The sequence below is a fragment of the Triticum urartu genome, chromosome 2A, assembly GCF_056163025.1.
Source record: "Triticum urartu cultivar PI428250 chromosome 2A, HENAU_Tu73, whole genome shotgun sequence".
Lineage (NCBI taxonomy): Eukaryota > Viridiplantae > Streptophyta > Magnoliopsida > Poales > Poaceae > Triticum > Triticum urartu.
The window spans coordinates 623,393,692-623,408,095 of NC_141874.1; the positions used below are offsets into that span (position 1 = coordinate 623,393,692).

At 52.6% G+C, this 14,404-nt stretch overlaps 1 protein-coding gene and 2 pseudogenes across 1 annotated transcript; 2 read left to right on the forward strand and 1 right to left on the reverse strand.

The window, feature by feature from the left end:
- The first annotated feature begins 2,842 nt into the window (after positions 1–2,842).
- Positions 2,843–3,766, forward strand: LOC125533802 (uncharacterized; annotated as a pseudogene).
- Positions 3,767–8,119: 4,353 nt separating this feature from the next.
- Positions 8,120–9,884, forward strand: LOC125533803 (uncharacterized). Its single transcript, XM_048697150.2, has 3 exons — positions 8,120–9,155; positions 9,236–9,367; positions 9,459–9,884. Exons 1-3 carry the CDS (start codon positions 8,384–8,386, stop codon positions 9,476–9,478), a joined length of 924 nt encoding a protein of 307 aa, XP_048553107.1. The 5' UTR covers positions 8,120–8,383; the 3' UTR covers positions 9,479–9,884.
- Positions 9,885–13,395: 3,511 nt separating this feature from the next.
- LOC147986271 (uncharacterized) lies at positions 13,396–14,404 on the reverse strand (annotated as a pseudogene).

Sequence of the window (14,404 nt, forward strand, 5' to 3'; positions counted from 1 at the left end):
TTGGAAATATGCCCTAGAGGCAATAATAAAAGGATTATTATTATATTTCCTTGTTCATGATAATTGTCTTTTATTCATGCTATAATTGTGTTATCCGGAAATCGTAATACATGTGTGAATACATAGACACCAACGTGTCCCTAGTAAGCCTCTAGTTGACTAGCTCGTTGATCAACAGATAGTCATGGTTTCCTGACTATGGACATTGGATGTCATTGATAACGAGATCACATCATTAGGAGAACGACGTGATGGACAAGACCCAATCCTAAACATAGCACAAGATCGTATAGTTTGTTTGCCAGAGTTTTTCCAATGTCAAATATCTTTTCCTTAGACCATGAGATCATGTAACTCCCGGATACCGTAGGAGTTCTTTGGGTGTACCAAACGTCACAACGTAACTGGGTGACTATAAAGGTATACTACGGGTATCTCCGAAAGTGTCTGTTGGGTTGACACGGATCAAGACTGGGATTTGTCACTCCGTATGACGGAGAGGTATCTCTGGGCCCACTCGGTAATGCATCATCATAATGAGCTCAAAGCGACCAAGTGTCTAGTCACGGGATCATGCATTATGGTAGGAGTAAAGTGACTTGCCGGTAACAAGATTGAACGATGTATTGGGGTACCGACGATCGAATCTCGGGCAAATAACGTACCGATTGACAAAGGGAATTATATACGGGGTTGCTTGAATCCTCGACATCGTGGTTCATTTGATGAGATCATCGAGGAGCATGTGGGAGCCAACATGGATATCCAGATCCCGCTGTTGGTTATTGACCGGAGAGCCATCCCGGTCATGTCTACATGTCTCCCGAACCCGTAGGGTCTACACACTTAAGGTTCGGTGACGCTAGGGTTGTAGAGATGTGAATATGCAGTAACCCGAAAGTTGTTCGGAGTCCCGGATGAGATCCCGGACATCACGAGGAGTTCCAGAATGGTCCGGAGGTGAAGAATTATATATAGGAAGTGCAGTTTCGGCCATCAGGAGAGTTTCGGGGGTCACCGGTATTGTACCGGGACCACCGGATGGGTCCCGGGGGTCCACCTGGTGGGACCACCCATCCCGGAGGGCCTCATGGGCTGAAGTGGGGAGGGGAACCAGCCCATAGTGGGCTGGTGCACCCCCCTTGGCCCACCCCCTGCGCCTAGGGTTGGAAACCCTAGGGTGGGGGGGGGGGCGCCCCACTTGCCTTGGGGGCTACTCCACCCTTGGCCGCCGCCCCCCTAGGAGATCCCATCTCCTAGGGCCGGCGCCCCCCCTTGGGGAGCCTATATAAAGGGAGGGGGAGGGAGGGGCAGCCGCACCCTTGACTCTTGGCGCCTCCCTCTCCCTCTCGTAGTAGAACGGCGAAGCCCTGCTGCGGTGACTGCTGCATCCACCACCACACTGTCGTGCTGCTGGATCTTCATCAACCTCTCCTCCCCCCTTGCTGGATCAAGAAGGAGGAGACGTCACGCTGACCGTACATGTGTTGAACACGGAGGCGCCGTCCGTTCGGCGCTAGGATCTCCGGTGATTTGGATCACGTCGAGTACGACTTCCTCATCCCCGTTCTTTGAACGCTTCCGCGCGTGATCTACAAAGGTATGTAGATGCAATCTGATCACTCGTTGCTAGATGAACTCATAGATGGATCTTGGTGAAACCGTAAGAAAATTTTTGTTTTCTGCAACGTTCCCCAGCAGAGGCGCGGTGGCGGCGGAGTCCGAGATGAAGGCGGCGGGCTGTAGGGCGGCTATGATTGACCGCCGCATGATGCGAGGCCGCCGGGTCGGGGTGATGCAGGAGTCCCGGTCGGAGCAGGGCGGTGACGGCCGGCGTTGATCGACGGGCGGGCCGGCGCGCGAACGGCGGCGGTGAAGGGCCGCCGCATGACGCGAGGCCGCCGGGTCGGGGCGACTGGCGAGCCGACGCGCGGACGACGCATGAGGCCGCCTGGTCGGGGCGACCGTCGGGCAGACGCGCGGACGACGCGCGAGGCCGCCGGGTCGCTGAAGAAGCCGGCCGATCGCGCCGGTGTTGGAGTAGAGGCGCACGGGGTCGACGGCGGCGGTAGGCGGCGCAAACCGGATCACATAGACTGAAAAACTAAAAAGTAGATGCCGATCAAAGCGACCGGCGAGAGAGAGAAAATCCGGATCAAAAGATCGGGAAAAAAAGACTCTCTAGAGCAGCCGGCGAACACGGCCGGCGGACGAACCCTAGGTACGGGCTGCGCGGCCCCGGCGGCGGTCATGAAGGCCGACCTCCCCGGGGACGGCGCGCGGGTGCAGAACCGGTGGCGGCTAGGGTTTAGGATCGACTTGCAATAGATACCATGTTAGAAGGGAGAAAAATGGATTGATGGAATTGTTCGTTGTATTGCTTGAGCCTCGTGGGCATATATATAAGAATACAATCATCTTCTTAAAGTACAAGATAAGACAAAACAAATCTTGGTCTATCTCATCTTTTCTAATAAACATTATACTCAACAGTGCTTACTCATTAACCGCTTCAGCATCTGGCCACCGTCCATCACCTCTGCTCTCTTCATCTCCGGTCACTCTCAGTAGCATACTGAGAGTGACGGGAGCTTCAGCATCTGCACTTCAACAAATGTTTATGGTCGTTACCAACATTAATAAAATAAATGTTACTGCACTGCGTGGTAAAACCATAAATCACGTGGGAGTAAGTTGCGCGGGAAAGCTCGTGGGAGACGGATGAGGCAAAACCATGCGCATGCAGTGCTTCTTTCCACATAGCAGAGCCCTAGCGCACATACATACTCCTCGGCTCCTCCTCCGAGTCTCCACCACTACCTTCCCGGAGTTGCCTATTCCCATGGCGCTCTCCAGCCGCCTCCTCCTCCTCCTCTCCCTCGTCGCCATGACGGCGGTCACTGGCACCTCCAAGGTCATCGTGACAAGGTGCTACGTACCCGCCGCCGATGCCCCACCCCAACGGCAGGGACGCGTTCCACCGCAGTCTCCTCTCGCTCCTCGACGACCTCCCCTCCGCCGCCGCGCCGACGGGCTTCGCCTCCAAGCGGACCAGCGGCGCGTTCGCCCGCGGCCTCTGCTTCGGCGACCCCGCGCCCGGCCCGTGCCTCCACTGCCTGTCCGACGCCGGCGCGAAGATCGCCGACCAGTGCGGCAACGCGAGCCGGCGCGCGGGCTTCCTGAACGACGGCTGCTTCCTGAGCTACGCCGACACCAACGTTTCCTCCGACGGCATTGACATCGGTGCCCTCACCATCTCCGACGACTCCGTCCCGGGCATCCACGCCATCGACGTGCTGTACTTCTTGGGCGTGGCGCTGCCCCAGGTCCCGCAGTCCGCGAACGGCCGGGTGCCCGCCGCCGGCGCGACTGCCACGGCGAGCAACGGCGACAAGGTGCGCGTGCTGGCACAGTGCGCGACGGACCGCGCCCCGGCGGAGTGCGACCTGTGCCTGAGTGATGCGGTGCTGCAGATGGCCACGAGCTGGGGGCTCACCGCCGACGGCGTGCAAGGAAGCGTGGCCGCGGTTCTGGGCCCAGACTGCTACCTCCGTCTCGAGATATCGGCACCGCCGCTGAGATTACTCCGGCCGGTAAATTCCATGGCGATTCCGTCCGTCTCTAACTTGTGATGCGCTGCGCTGCAGGGAGGAATGTAAAGGATCACATCTTCCTGACTGTGTTCATTGGTTTCATCGTCGTCGGAGCTATCCTCGCGCTGGTAGCTCATCTCTGCAGCCTGGCGATGAGAAAGGCCGGGAACTGATGCAGCAGCAGCAGCAGCAGCAGCAGCAGGTATGTACCTACGTCTCCGCCTCGTTGTTGGTAAAACACACCCGCGATCTTGAGTTCTTGACACATCTATCTTTATCTCCAGCGGCGGAAGGGAAGGGAAGCCATGATCTTACCGGGAGAAGAAAGAAGCAGATTGAATAAAAGCAAGCAGGACATGCGGGCGCCGGAGGAAGTTGGTCCGGCTAGCCAGCCAGCGCCATTTTACTACTACTGTTAATCTAGTTATGTTGATCTATCCTATGCATTTGGATGCTTGGTACTCCATTTTACTACTGCTCTGTTCCGTGATCATCCACTAATCTTCTTTGTGATTGTGGAGCCCGGTCATTTGGCGCGATCCTATGTGTGTGTGGAAACCTAATGCTGATCTTTACAAGATCTTCAGCAGATGTTGATCTCTTCTCTTAGCTAGCTCGATCTGCATTCAGGTGTTTTCATGCATTGCATGAGCTATTTTCAAAGGTTATTATTATGCATGTTTAGCTAGTTCTCGCAGCGAGGCATATTTGCGATGCCAGTTTAGCTAGTACACGCAAGACGCAACATCTCTTTATGAACCTTGATCGACCGATGCTTGCCGCTGATCGTGTATGTTGATCATATCCAGTGCCTCATAGTCATAGATTTTACCGCCGGGTGTAACACTTCACGCGCGCACACAGTTCAGTTATTTAGCATCGTAAATATCACGAGTGGATGACGACCCCTTTGTCATGAATTAAGACCTTAGCGTACCGATCGAAGAGCTGAAATCAAAGGGCAGTGCATGTCCTTCGAGAGGATAAATGAAGGTCTGCACTTGATGCAAAGTGACCACGTATATACATGAACTTCTGCACATGACTTGGCTCGGCTTCTTGAAAGGCTAAACCTTAGGCAAAATGCGTGTAGTGAAAAGGGAGAGAGTAATTGGAGTGGAAGACAAAGCTCCTCAATATATTCTTGAATCAGTTTAACTAATTCACATCTAGATGTTTTTTAAGGATGTCACATCTAAGGTTTCACAAATATATTTTTTGAATAAAAAGGTAGAGCATTTTCTACCTTATGCATTCAAAACGGGCGAAAAAACCCGGATGACCAAAGTCATTTACATGAAGGTGATGTTAACGCCGCACAAAGGAGTACAACAGGCCATCACCAGACCTATTGGGGTACAGACTTGGAGATAGATTTGTGGATGTGTGTCCTAAGGCGCCGGGTATATCACACTTGCTATTTGTGGATGACACATTACTTTTTTTTTCATGCCATAACAGCAGAAGCTATGGAAGTCAGAGATGCTCTTGCTATCTATAGGAGGAATACATGCCAATTTATAAACCCCGCGAAGTGCTCTATCTTATGTGCGGAGGTGTTGACCTGCTGATCAAGCTACTGTATCCCCGGCATTGCAGGTGCAGAATCTGCATTTTGATGAGCGCTACCTTGGGCTCCTTACACCCAATGGGCGCATGTCTAAGGGCCGGTTCCAAAGCTTATAGGAGCAACTCACTAATAGGATTCTAGTTTGGGGAGAAGGAGCATCACCAGGAGGGAAAGAAATATTGATTAAAGTTGTTGCACAGTCCTTGCCCACGTACTTGATGGGGGTGTTCCGGCTACCGCGTAGTGTTTGCGAGGATCTCACCCGAATGGTCAGAAATTTCTAGTGGGGGCGAAGGAAGGAAGATGAAAGACGCACTAGAGGGCATGGGATACCATGATCAAGCCGAAGGAGCAGGGCTGGGTCAGTTTTCGGGACTCTTGCTTGTTCAACCAAGCGTTGCTCGCACGTCAAGCTTGGTGTCTTATCTCTAACCCCGATAGCTTGTGTGCGCGGGTACTAAAGGACTGATACTACCCCGATGGACGCCTTGAGGACACAGTCTTCTCCAGCAACGCTTCAACAACTTGGCAGTCCATCATCCATGACCTTTACCTCCTCAAGAAGGGCCCAATCTACCGCATTAGTGACGATGCGTCGGTCCACATTTGGCGTGACCTGTGGATTCTTCATCCGCAGCCCGTGCCCAATCTCCTTGCAAGGATGACGCCGACTTAGGAGAGTTAGCAACTACTGGATGGACATGCATGGAAACCGAAAGGTCGCGCTACTGCAACAACATCCCCTGCAAATAGATGTGATAAGAGTCTCTGAAAATTAATGCTTCTCCATGGCAAGCGTAGGATTGTATTGGGCGGCTGAGCGGAATGGAGCCTTTTCGGTGAAGAGCACTTATCGCCTCAGCCTCAATGAGTGTTTCCTGCCATATTCAGTCACAGCAAGCAGGGCACCGGACGGGTGACATGCTGGGCACTTATATGGTGGTGCGATGCTCCACCCAAAATGCGTATATTTGTGTGGAAACTTGCATCAAACTCGTTGGCCAGTTGGGCAAATAAAAACCAGAACATTGAAGATCACTGATGTGTGCCCATTGTGTGCGATGGAGCGGGAGGACACATTCCATGTTTTTTGTAGGTGCCCTTGAGCGGTGGAGCTCTAGCGAGCCATGAAGAAACATTTGAACCTGCTGGAACTTGCAACTGTGCGTCCAACGGGGGTGGAGTGGCTCTTTGATGTCTTGCACAGGGTCGACCCTAGCATTCCAGAGGCCCTTGTGTGTACTGAGAAAATGGGCCCTTACACTATACTAGACAAAAAAAAATACTCCCACACCTATCATGTACACCGAAAAGTCATTATAAAAGCAACTGTAAACTTCATTAGCAAATATCGACTTCATACACCATTGGCCACAGATATATCATATGATTATAAGAGTAGGATACACGCTCCAACAACCCAGAAACCTTAACTCTTAACTAAATATATATATATGACATTGTTCTCAATTCTTGATCCAATTCGACAGAAGCTACAACTCCAACTCTAGCAGTCCAACTCCAACCATAAACGTGCATCAACAAATATCATGCGTTTGTTTTTCACCTGAAATGTCGCAACTAGGTTTCGCTACTAGGAGGAAGACGATACAATTAACCGATCTTCTTAATAGGCCTGGTCTACTTCTCTGCGTACTATTTTTTTCTACACACATATATATAGTACACATACATGTACAGGGTATGGGCCACTACCTGGGCTGGGCCCTAGGCCCCCCCACCAGCGTCGAAGCTTCCTGCCGTTTCTTGCTCAGCTGTGAAGCGTCACTATCGCCCTCAAGGTCATGTAAAACAACATTATAATCAATTATTCATATTAATCACGTGACACATGGGTAATCGACGGGCACAAACTCAAAGCCATAACCTACTCACTAATATCAGGTTACCCATGGGGCATGGGCGTGACCCATGGGCGGAGAGCACGATCCGTACCCTACCCATTCGGATGCCCATGGACAGCCATACCCATGTGATGAATTGCTGGATTGACAGGTGTTGCACTTCAACAGATGTTAGTATACCAACATTTGAAAAAATATAAAACGTTGTTACTGTAGTGGGTGGTAAAACCATAAATCACCGGGGGAGGAAGTTGCGTAGGGATGGCAATGGGTAGGGTATGGGCGGGTACAACCTCCTTCTACCCGAACCCATACCCATAGGAACTTTTTATACCCACCCACTTCAATACCCATGGGTATAAACTGACACCCATGCCCATACCCATCGGGTATCCTATACCCAATGGGTATCCATTGGGTACAATATATAGCATTCAAATTCTTAAGAGGTAGAGAAATGAGTTCAAAATTCAAGTGATCATGGTAGAGTAGTATAGCACGTATGTGGCCTCCTCCAGTGGGTGGCCTCTTGGAGGCATTAGGGGAGTATGAGCAGCGGTTGGTGGAAGGCCGACGTAGTGGAAGGCGGTGGTGGGATTGGGGATCACTGTATCGAGTATTCGACAAGAGTCTGGTAGCTAAGAGTCGATATTTCATTTTTTTTGAGGAGTCACATAGGACGTTTGAGGAGTGGCGAGCAGGTGATTATGAGCCTATGAGCTATGACTTGTTTAAGGAATACGAGATTTAGGGTTGGACCATATGAGTTGGATGTTAACCCCACATGTTATAGGAATTATTTTCATTTATTAATTTTTTCTGGGTATCCATTGGGTTACCCATGGGCACAATTTCTTACCCATGCCCTACCCATATATTTTACGGGTATGGGTACCCATTACCTGTGGATAGAAAATCTCTTTAAGTCTTGTCCATACCCATTGTTTTCGGGTAAGATACCCGCGGGTACCCATACCCATGGGCAAAACTGTCATCCCTAAAGTTGCGCGGAAGCTCGCGTGGGCGACGGATGAGGCAAAACAATAAAGCGCTGGCAGTGTTTGGCAGAGCCACTTCTTAGTGCGGGTGCAGCTTGATGAGGGGTGGTGTCGTCGCCTTGCTTGGAATGGCAATGCGCGTAGCAACCACGCAGCGCTCCACCCTTTCCATATCGATGGTGCCGCGGCAAAGCATTCGACGCGAGCTGCCTGCCATACGTACATTACTACCAGACGCGAGCTCGCGCTGGTCCTTTCCTTGCGACTAGACTAGACTAGTTCGTTCGAGCTCCGCGAGACCTTCCTCGGCTCCTCCTCCTAGTCTCCACCACTGCCATCCCGGAGCTGCCAACTCCCATGGCGCTCTCCCGCCGCCTTCTCCTCTTCCTCTCCCTCGTCGCCATCACGGCGGTCACCGGCACCTCCGAGATCATCGTGACCAGGTGCTACCCGCCGCCGACGCCCACTGTCAACGGCAGCACCAGCGCGTTCCGGCGCGATCTCCTCTCGCTGCTCGACGCCGTCCCCTCGGCCACCGCGCGGACGGGCTTCGCCTCCATGCGGACCGGCGGCGCGTTCGCCCGCGGCCTCTGCTTCGGCGACCCCGCGCCAGACCCGTGCTTCCGCTGCCTGTCTGACGCCGGCGGGAAGATCACCGACCTGTGCGGACACGCCAACCGGCGCGCGGGCTTCCTGACCGACGGCTGCTTCCTGGGCTACTCCGACGCCAACGCGTCCTCCGCCGGCGCGGACGACGACGACATCAGTGGCGTGACATTCTCCGGCGACGCCGTCCCACGCATCGACAACGTCGACGTGCTGAAGCTCGTTGCCGTGGCGCGGTCCCTGGTCCCGCGGTCCGCGAACGGCCAGGTGGCCGCCGCCGACGCGACTGCCACGGCGAGCAACGGCTACACGGTGCGCATGCTGGCACAGTGCGCGACGGACAGCGCCCCGGCGGAGTGCGCCCGGTGCCTGCGGGATTCGTCGCTGCAGATGGCCAAGAGCTGGAGGCTCACGCTCACCGCCGGCGTCGACGTGCAAGGAAGCGTGGCCGCGGTTCTCGGCCCGAACTGCTACCTCCGCTTCGAGATATCGGCACCGCCGCTGCCCGTGAGAGAGAAGATTCGTGAGTATTGCTACATAGTAACTCCGGCCGGTAGATCTCATGGCGATTCTATCTGTAACTTGTGATGCGCTGCGCTGCAGGGAGGATCGTAAAGGATAACATCGTCCTGACTGTGTGCATTGGCTTCATCGTCGCCGGGGTTATCATCCTGCTGCTAGTTCATGTCTGCCGCCTGGTGACGAGGAAGCTCGGGAATGCTGCAGCCGCACCAGGTATGTACCATGTACTACCCACGTTTCCGCCTCGTTGTTAAGAAATATACATCCGCAATCTTAAGTCTTAACACAACTATCTTATCTCCAGCGGCAGAAGGGAAGCCATGATCTGACCGGGATAAGAAGGAAGAAGACCGAATAAAAGCAAGGAGCCATCTACAGGACATGAGAGGGCTCGGGCGTTACCAACTTCCTGCAGGAACACATAGCTAGCTAGGGTAGTGTTGAACTGTTATGTTGGTCTGTCATATGCATTTGGATGCTTGGTACTCCATTTTACTACTGCTCTGTTCCGTGATCTTCCACTAATCTTCTTCGTGATTGTGGAGCGATCCCGGTCGTTTGGCGCGATCCTATGTGTGTGTGGAAACCTAATGCTGATCTTTATAAGATCTTTAGCAGATGTTGATCTCTTCTTTTCTCTGTAGTTGCCTACCTAGCTAGCTCGATGTGCATTCAGTTGTTTTCACGCATGAGCTTGTTTTGAAAGGTTATATGCATGTTTAGCTAGTTCTCTCTGCAAGGCATATTTGGGATGCCAGCTTAGCTCAGCGTCCATGGCTGGAGCTCGGTGCTTGCTCAACGTCGATGGTGTCCACACAACGCACGCTTTACCAACTGCTGCTCTCAGGCGTAGCTGGATTTCTGTGTGCTTCCCCTCCATTTCAAACTAGCCTCACCTCGTTGCTGGCTGACGGTGCGTGCTAGCTGCCGTGAGATGTGTATAGTTCTTTTTCGATATATCTTCATTGTATAAAGATTTCTTGCATTTTATCACACATGTATATGTAATGGCCTTTGACCCTTAGTGAATATAAGTTGCTCATTATCCAACATGGTATCAGATGCCAGGTTAGCCTTTCTCCCGCATGATGCAACTCCGTGCGTGCTCCTTCTACCCACTGTCGTCGCTGTTGAGCTTTGATCCTAGTCTTTCTGGTCATCGGCTGCCTGCCCTTTTTCTAGCCTCGCGCGAGCAACTGCTCGATCCAGATCGAGTTTCCCCACTCGCAGATTGTGCCCGGTCTGCAGCCCCGCTGTCGATCTCCCCTCGTCTGGTCGCCCCTTTCTCTTCGACCGGCCGCCGCCCGCCCGTTCCCGTCCAGCCGCCGGTGCTCCTTCAGCTGCTGCTGCTCCATCCAGCTGCCACCTCTCCTCACTGACCGGCCGCTGATCCGCCTCTTCGACCGGCCGCCGACGTCCCTCTGCGCACGGCTTCCACCGGTCCCGTCCAGCCGCTGCTGCCTCCGGCCTGCCCGGTCGATCTGGCTGGCCCTCGCTCGATCCCAGCCGCGAGCGCCCTCGCTCGTTGCCAGCATCGAGCGTTCGATCCAGATCGAGTTTCTCTGGGTCTGTTAACTTCCAAAGGGAGAGAGAGGGAGAGAGAGAGGGAGAGGGAGTATACAGCATGTCTTCTTCTGGCTATGTCGCTGTTCCTCGGTGATCTTTGATGGCACCAATTATGTTGAGTTTGCGGGTTTCATGTGTATTCATATGCGCGGTCTTCTGCTGTGGGGTGTTCTCTCTGGCGAGGTCCCCTATCCGCCATGCCATGTTGCTCCTATGGCTCCTACCTCACCGGTGCCGCCGGTCCTTGCTGCTGATGCTTCTCAGGCTGGTCGAGATGCAACCAAGGCGCTCGATGATGTTGCGGTTGATGCTTATGATCAGCAGGTATCCGCCTATTCAGATACTCTTTCTGTCTACCGGGATGATCTGTCTGCTTACACTCAGTGGTGCAATGATGATGCCCGGGCTGCTACTGTTCTCACTACGAGTGTCCTCCCTCAGTTTGCTTCGGAGTTCATGGGCCTCGACACAGTTGTAGCGATATGGTCTTACCTCAGTCAGCGCTATCAACCCTCTGGTGATACTCTTTACTTATCTGTGGTGTGTCAGGAGCACGCTCTTCAGCAGGGTGACTCATCTGTTGACAAGTTCTACACACAGAGTTCTGCCATCTGGCGCCAGCTTGACTCTCTTTGGATAGTTGTTTGTGGATCTTGCCGCTGCTGTCAGACTATGCGGTCTAACTTGGAGTTTCAGCGTGTCCATGAGTTCTTATCTCGCCTCCACCCCGAGTTTGAGTCTCGACGTGCTCACTTGCTTGCTCGTGGTTGTGTTCCTATCTCGGAGGTATTTGTTGAGCTTCATGCTGAGGAGACCCGCATTTGTTCTGGTGGGTTGCTTGTAGTTCCTTCTGTGTTGGCTGCCCGAACTCCTATGTCGTCTGCTCGTCCCATTGCTCCACTGCTCTTGCCCACACCTTCAGGAGGGTGGGTCGCCCTCCTTATGTTGAGAAGGACCGGTCGCGCCGTGACACCTTATGTGACTACTGCTCCAGGCCAGGTCACCCAGAGTCTGATTGTTGCCAGAAGCAGCGGAACTAGAGGCGCTCCTCTTCCAGTGGGATTCCTGTGTCGTCATCGACTCCGTCACTCACTGACTCTGGCTTCCTCTGGTTCTTCATCGACGGTCTCTACTACTGATGTGACTGCTTTCACCACTTCATCACCGCAAGCATATACACCGTCAGGTACATCTTCGTGGGTTCTGGACTCTGGGGCTTCCTTTCATATGTCCTCTGATTCTTCAGCGTTGTCGTCTCTTCGCCCTCTTGATTCTCCTATTAATGTTCTTACTGCCGATGGCACATCTCTTCCTGTTGCTAGTCGCGGTATTTTTTTCACTCCGTCCTTTTTTGTTGCTAGTGTCTCTTATGTTCCTCGCCTTACCATGAATTTTTTTTCTGCTGCCCAACTTACTGATTCTGGTTGTCGTGTCATTCTTGATATCGAATCTTACTCCATTCAGGATCATCGCACCAAGGTTTTGGTTGGTGCTGGCCCCAATGCCGTGAGTCAGAGGGCCTTTGGGAGGTTGACTGACTTTGTGTTCCTTCCGCTGCCACCACTTCTATCGGCTCTCATACTCTTGCTGCCTCTTCGTCTGCGTCCTTCCAGCAGTGGCATCATCGCCTTGGTCACCTCTGTGGCTCTCGCTTGTCATCATTAGTGCGTCAGGGCCTCTTAGGGTCTGTATCTGGAGATGTTTCTTTACATTGTAATGGTTGTAGACTTGGCAAACAGACCCAATTACCTTATCCTACCAGTGAGTCCGTATCTCAGCGTCCGTTTGACTTAGTTCATTCTGATGTCTGGGGTCCTGCTCCCTTTGATTCGAAAGGTGGTCATCACTACTATGTTTTGTTTATTGATGATTTCTCTCGCTACACTTGGCTCTACTTCATGAAATCTCGTAGCGAGGTTCTTTCTATATACAAACGATTTGCTTCCATGGTTCACACCCAGTTTTCCACGCCTGTTCGTACTTTTCGTGCTGACTCTGCTGAAGAGTATATCCCCCAGCTACTGCGTGGTTTTCTTGCGGAACAGGGTACTCTTGCCCAGTTCTCATGTCCTAGTGCTCATGCTCAGAATGGTGTTGCACAACGTAAGCACAATCATCTACTTGAGACGGCTCGTGCACTGATGATTGCTACTTCCCTTCCACCCCATTTTTGGGCTGAGACAGTTTCCACATCCACCTATCTCATCAACATTCAGCCATCGACTGCCCTGCAGGGTGGTATTCCTATGGAGTGTCTCACTGGTCGTTCTCCTGACTACTCAGCTCTTCGTATGTTTGGATGTGTGTGCTATGTCCTTCTTGCCCCCCCCCCCCCAAGAACGCACCAAACTGACTACTCAGTCGGTTGAGTGTGTTTTCCTTGGCTATAGTGATGAGCACAAGGGCTATCGCTGTTGGGATCCTGTTGGTCATCGCTTGCACATCTCGCGTGATGTGACTTTTGACGAGACTCGTTCTTACTACCGACATCCTTCTTCCTCAAGCTTCTCTGTGGACAATATTTTTTTCGTCTCCTTCCCGATACACCCTGCTATGTGCCTCATGTTTCACCTTTTCCTCCGGCACCTCTCACTCATCCTCATTCACCATCGACACCCTCTTCACCACCCTCCTCCTCCACATCTCCACCATCATCTCCAGTCCGTCGCCCTCTCTCACCATTTCCTCTCCACTATACTCGCCGCCCTTGTACTGAGGATGCTTCCCCTAACGCGCCTTTCACCTCTGGTGCACCTCCCTTCACGCCTCCCCCGATTCATAACCTCCGTGCTCGGCCTCGCCCCCCACCTGATCGCTATTCTCCTGATTGGTACGGTCTCTCTGCTATTGCTAAGCCCACTTTCTATCGGACTGCCATGACTCAGCCTGAATGGCAGCTTGCGATGGCCATAGAGTTTGCTGCCCTTGAGCGCTCAGGCACATGGGATTTGGTTCCCCTCCCTTCCGGTGTCTGTCCCATCACCTGCAAGTGGGTCTACAAGATTAAGACTCGCTCTGATGGTTCTTTTGAGCGCTACAAAGCTCATCTTGTGTCCCATGGTTTTCAGCAGGAGCAGGGACGCGATTATGATGAGACTTTCGCTCCTGTGGCCTACATGACCACTGTCCGCACTCTCCTTGATGTGCCTTCTGTTCGTCATTGGTCTATCTCTCAACTTGATGTCCAGAACACTTTTCTCAATGACGAGTTGCGTGAGGAGGTTTATATGCAGCCACCACCGGGGTACTATGCTCCTGATGGTATGGTCTGTAGACTTTGCCGCTCCCTCTATGGTCTTAAACATGCCCCTCGTGCCTGGTTTGAGTGCTTCGCCTCTGTGGTGACTGCCGCTGGTTTCTTGCCCAGTGATCATGATCCCGCGTTGTTTGTTTACACTTCTCCTCATGGTCGGACTCTTCTCCTTCTATGTTGATGACATGATCATCACCGGTGACGACTCTGAGTACATTGCCTTTGTTAAGGCTCGTCTTCGCAACGAGTTCCTCATGACTGATCTTGGTCCACTTCGCTATTTTCTTGGGATTGAAATTTCCTCGACTTCTGATGGCTTCTACATCTCCCAAGAAAAATATATTCAGGATCTTCTTGCTCGCGCTGCTCTCGGTGATGAGCGCATAGTTGTGACTCCTATGAAGCTCAACGTTCAGCTTCGTGCCTCTCAT

Excerpts from the sequence above, each read along its gene's own strand:
- LOC125533803 (XM_048697150.2), top strand. The coding sequence starts at position 8,384 with ATGGCGCTCTCCCGCCGCCTTCTCCTCTTCCTCTCCCTCGTCGCCATC. Across the intron at positions 9,156-9,235 it reads GCCCGTGAGAGAGAAGATTC|GGAGGATCGTAAAGGATAAC; the intron begins GTGAGTATTGCT and ends GCTGCGCTGCAG. Across the intron at positions 9,368-9,458 it reads GAATGCTGCAGCCGCACCAG|CGGCAGAAGGGAAGCCATGA; the intron begins GTATGTACCATG and ends TCTTATCTCCAG.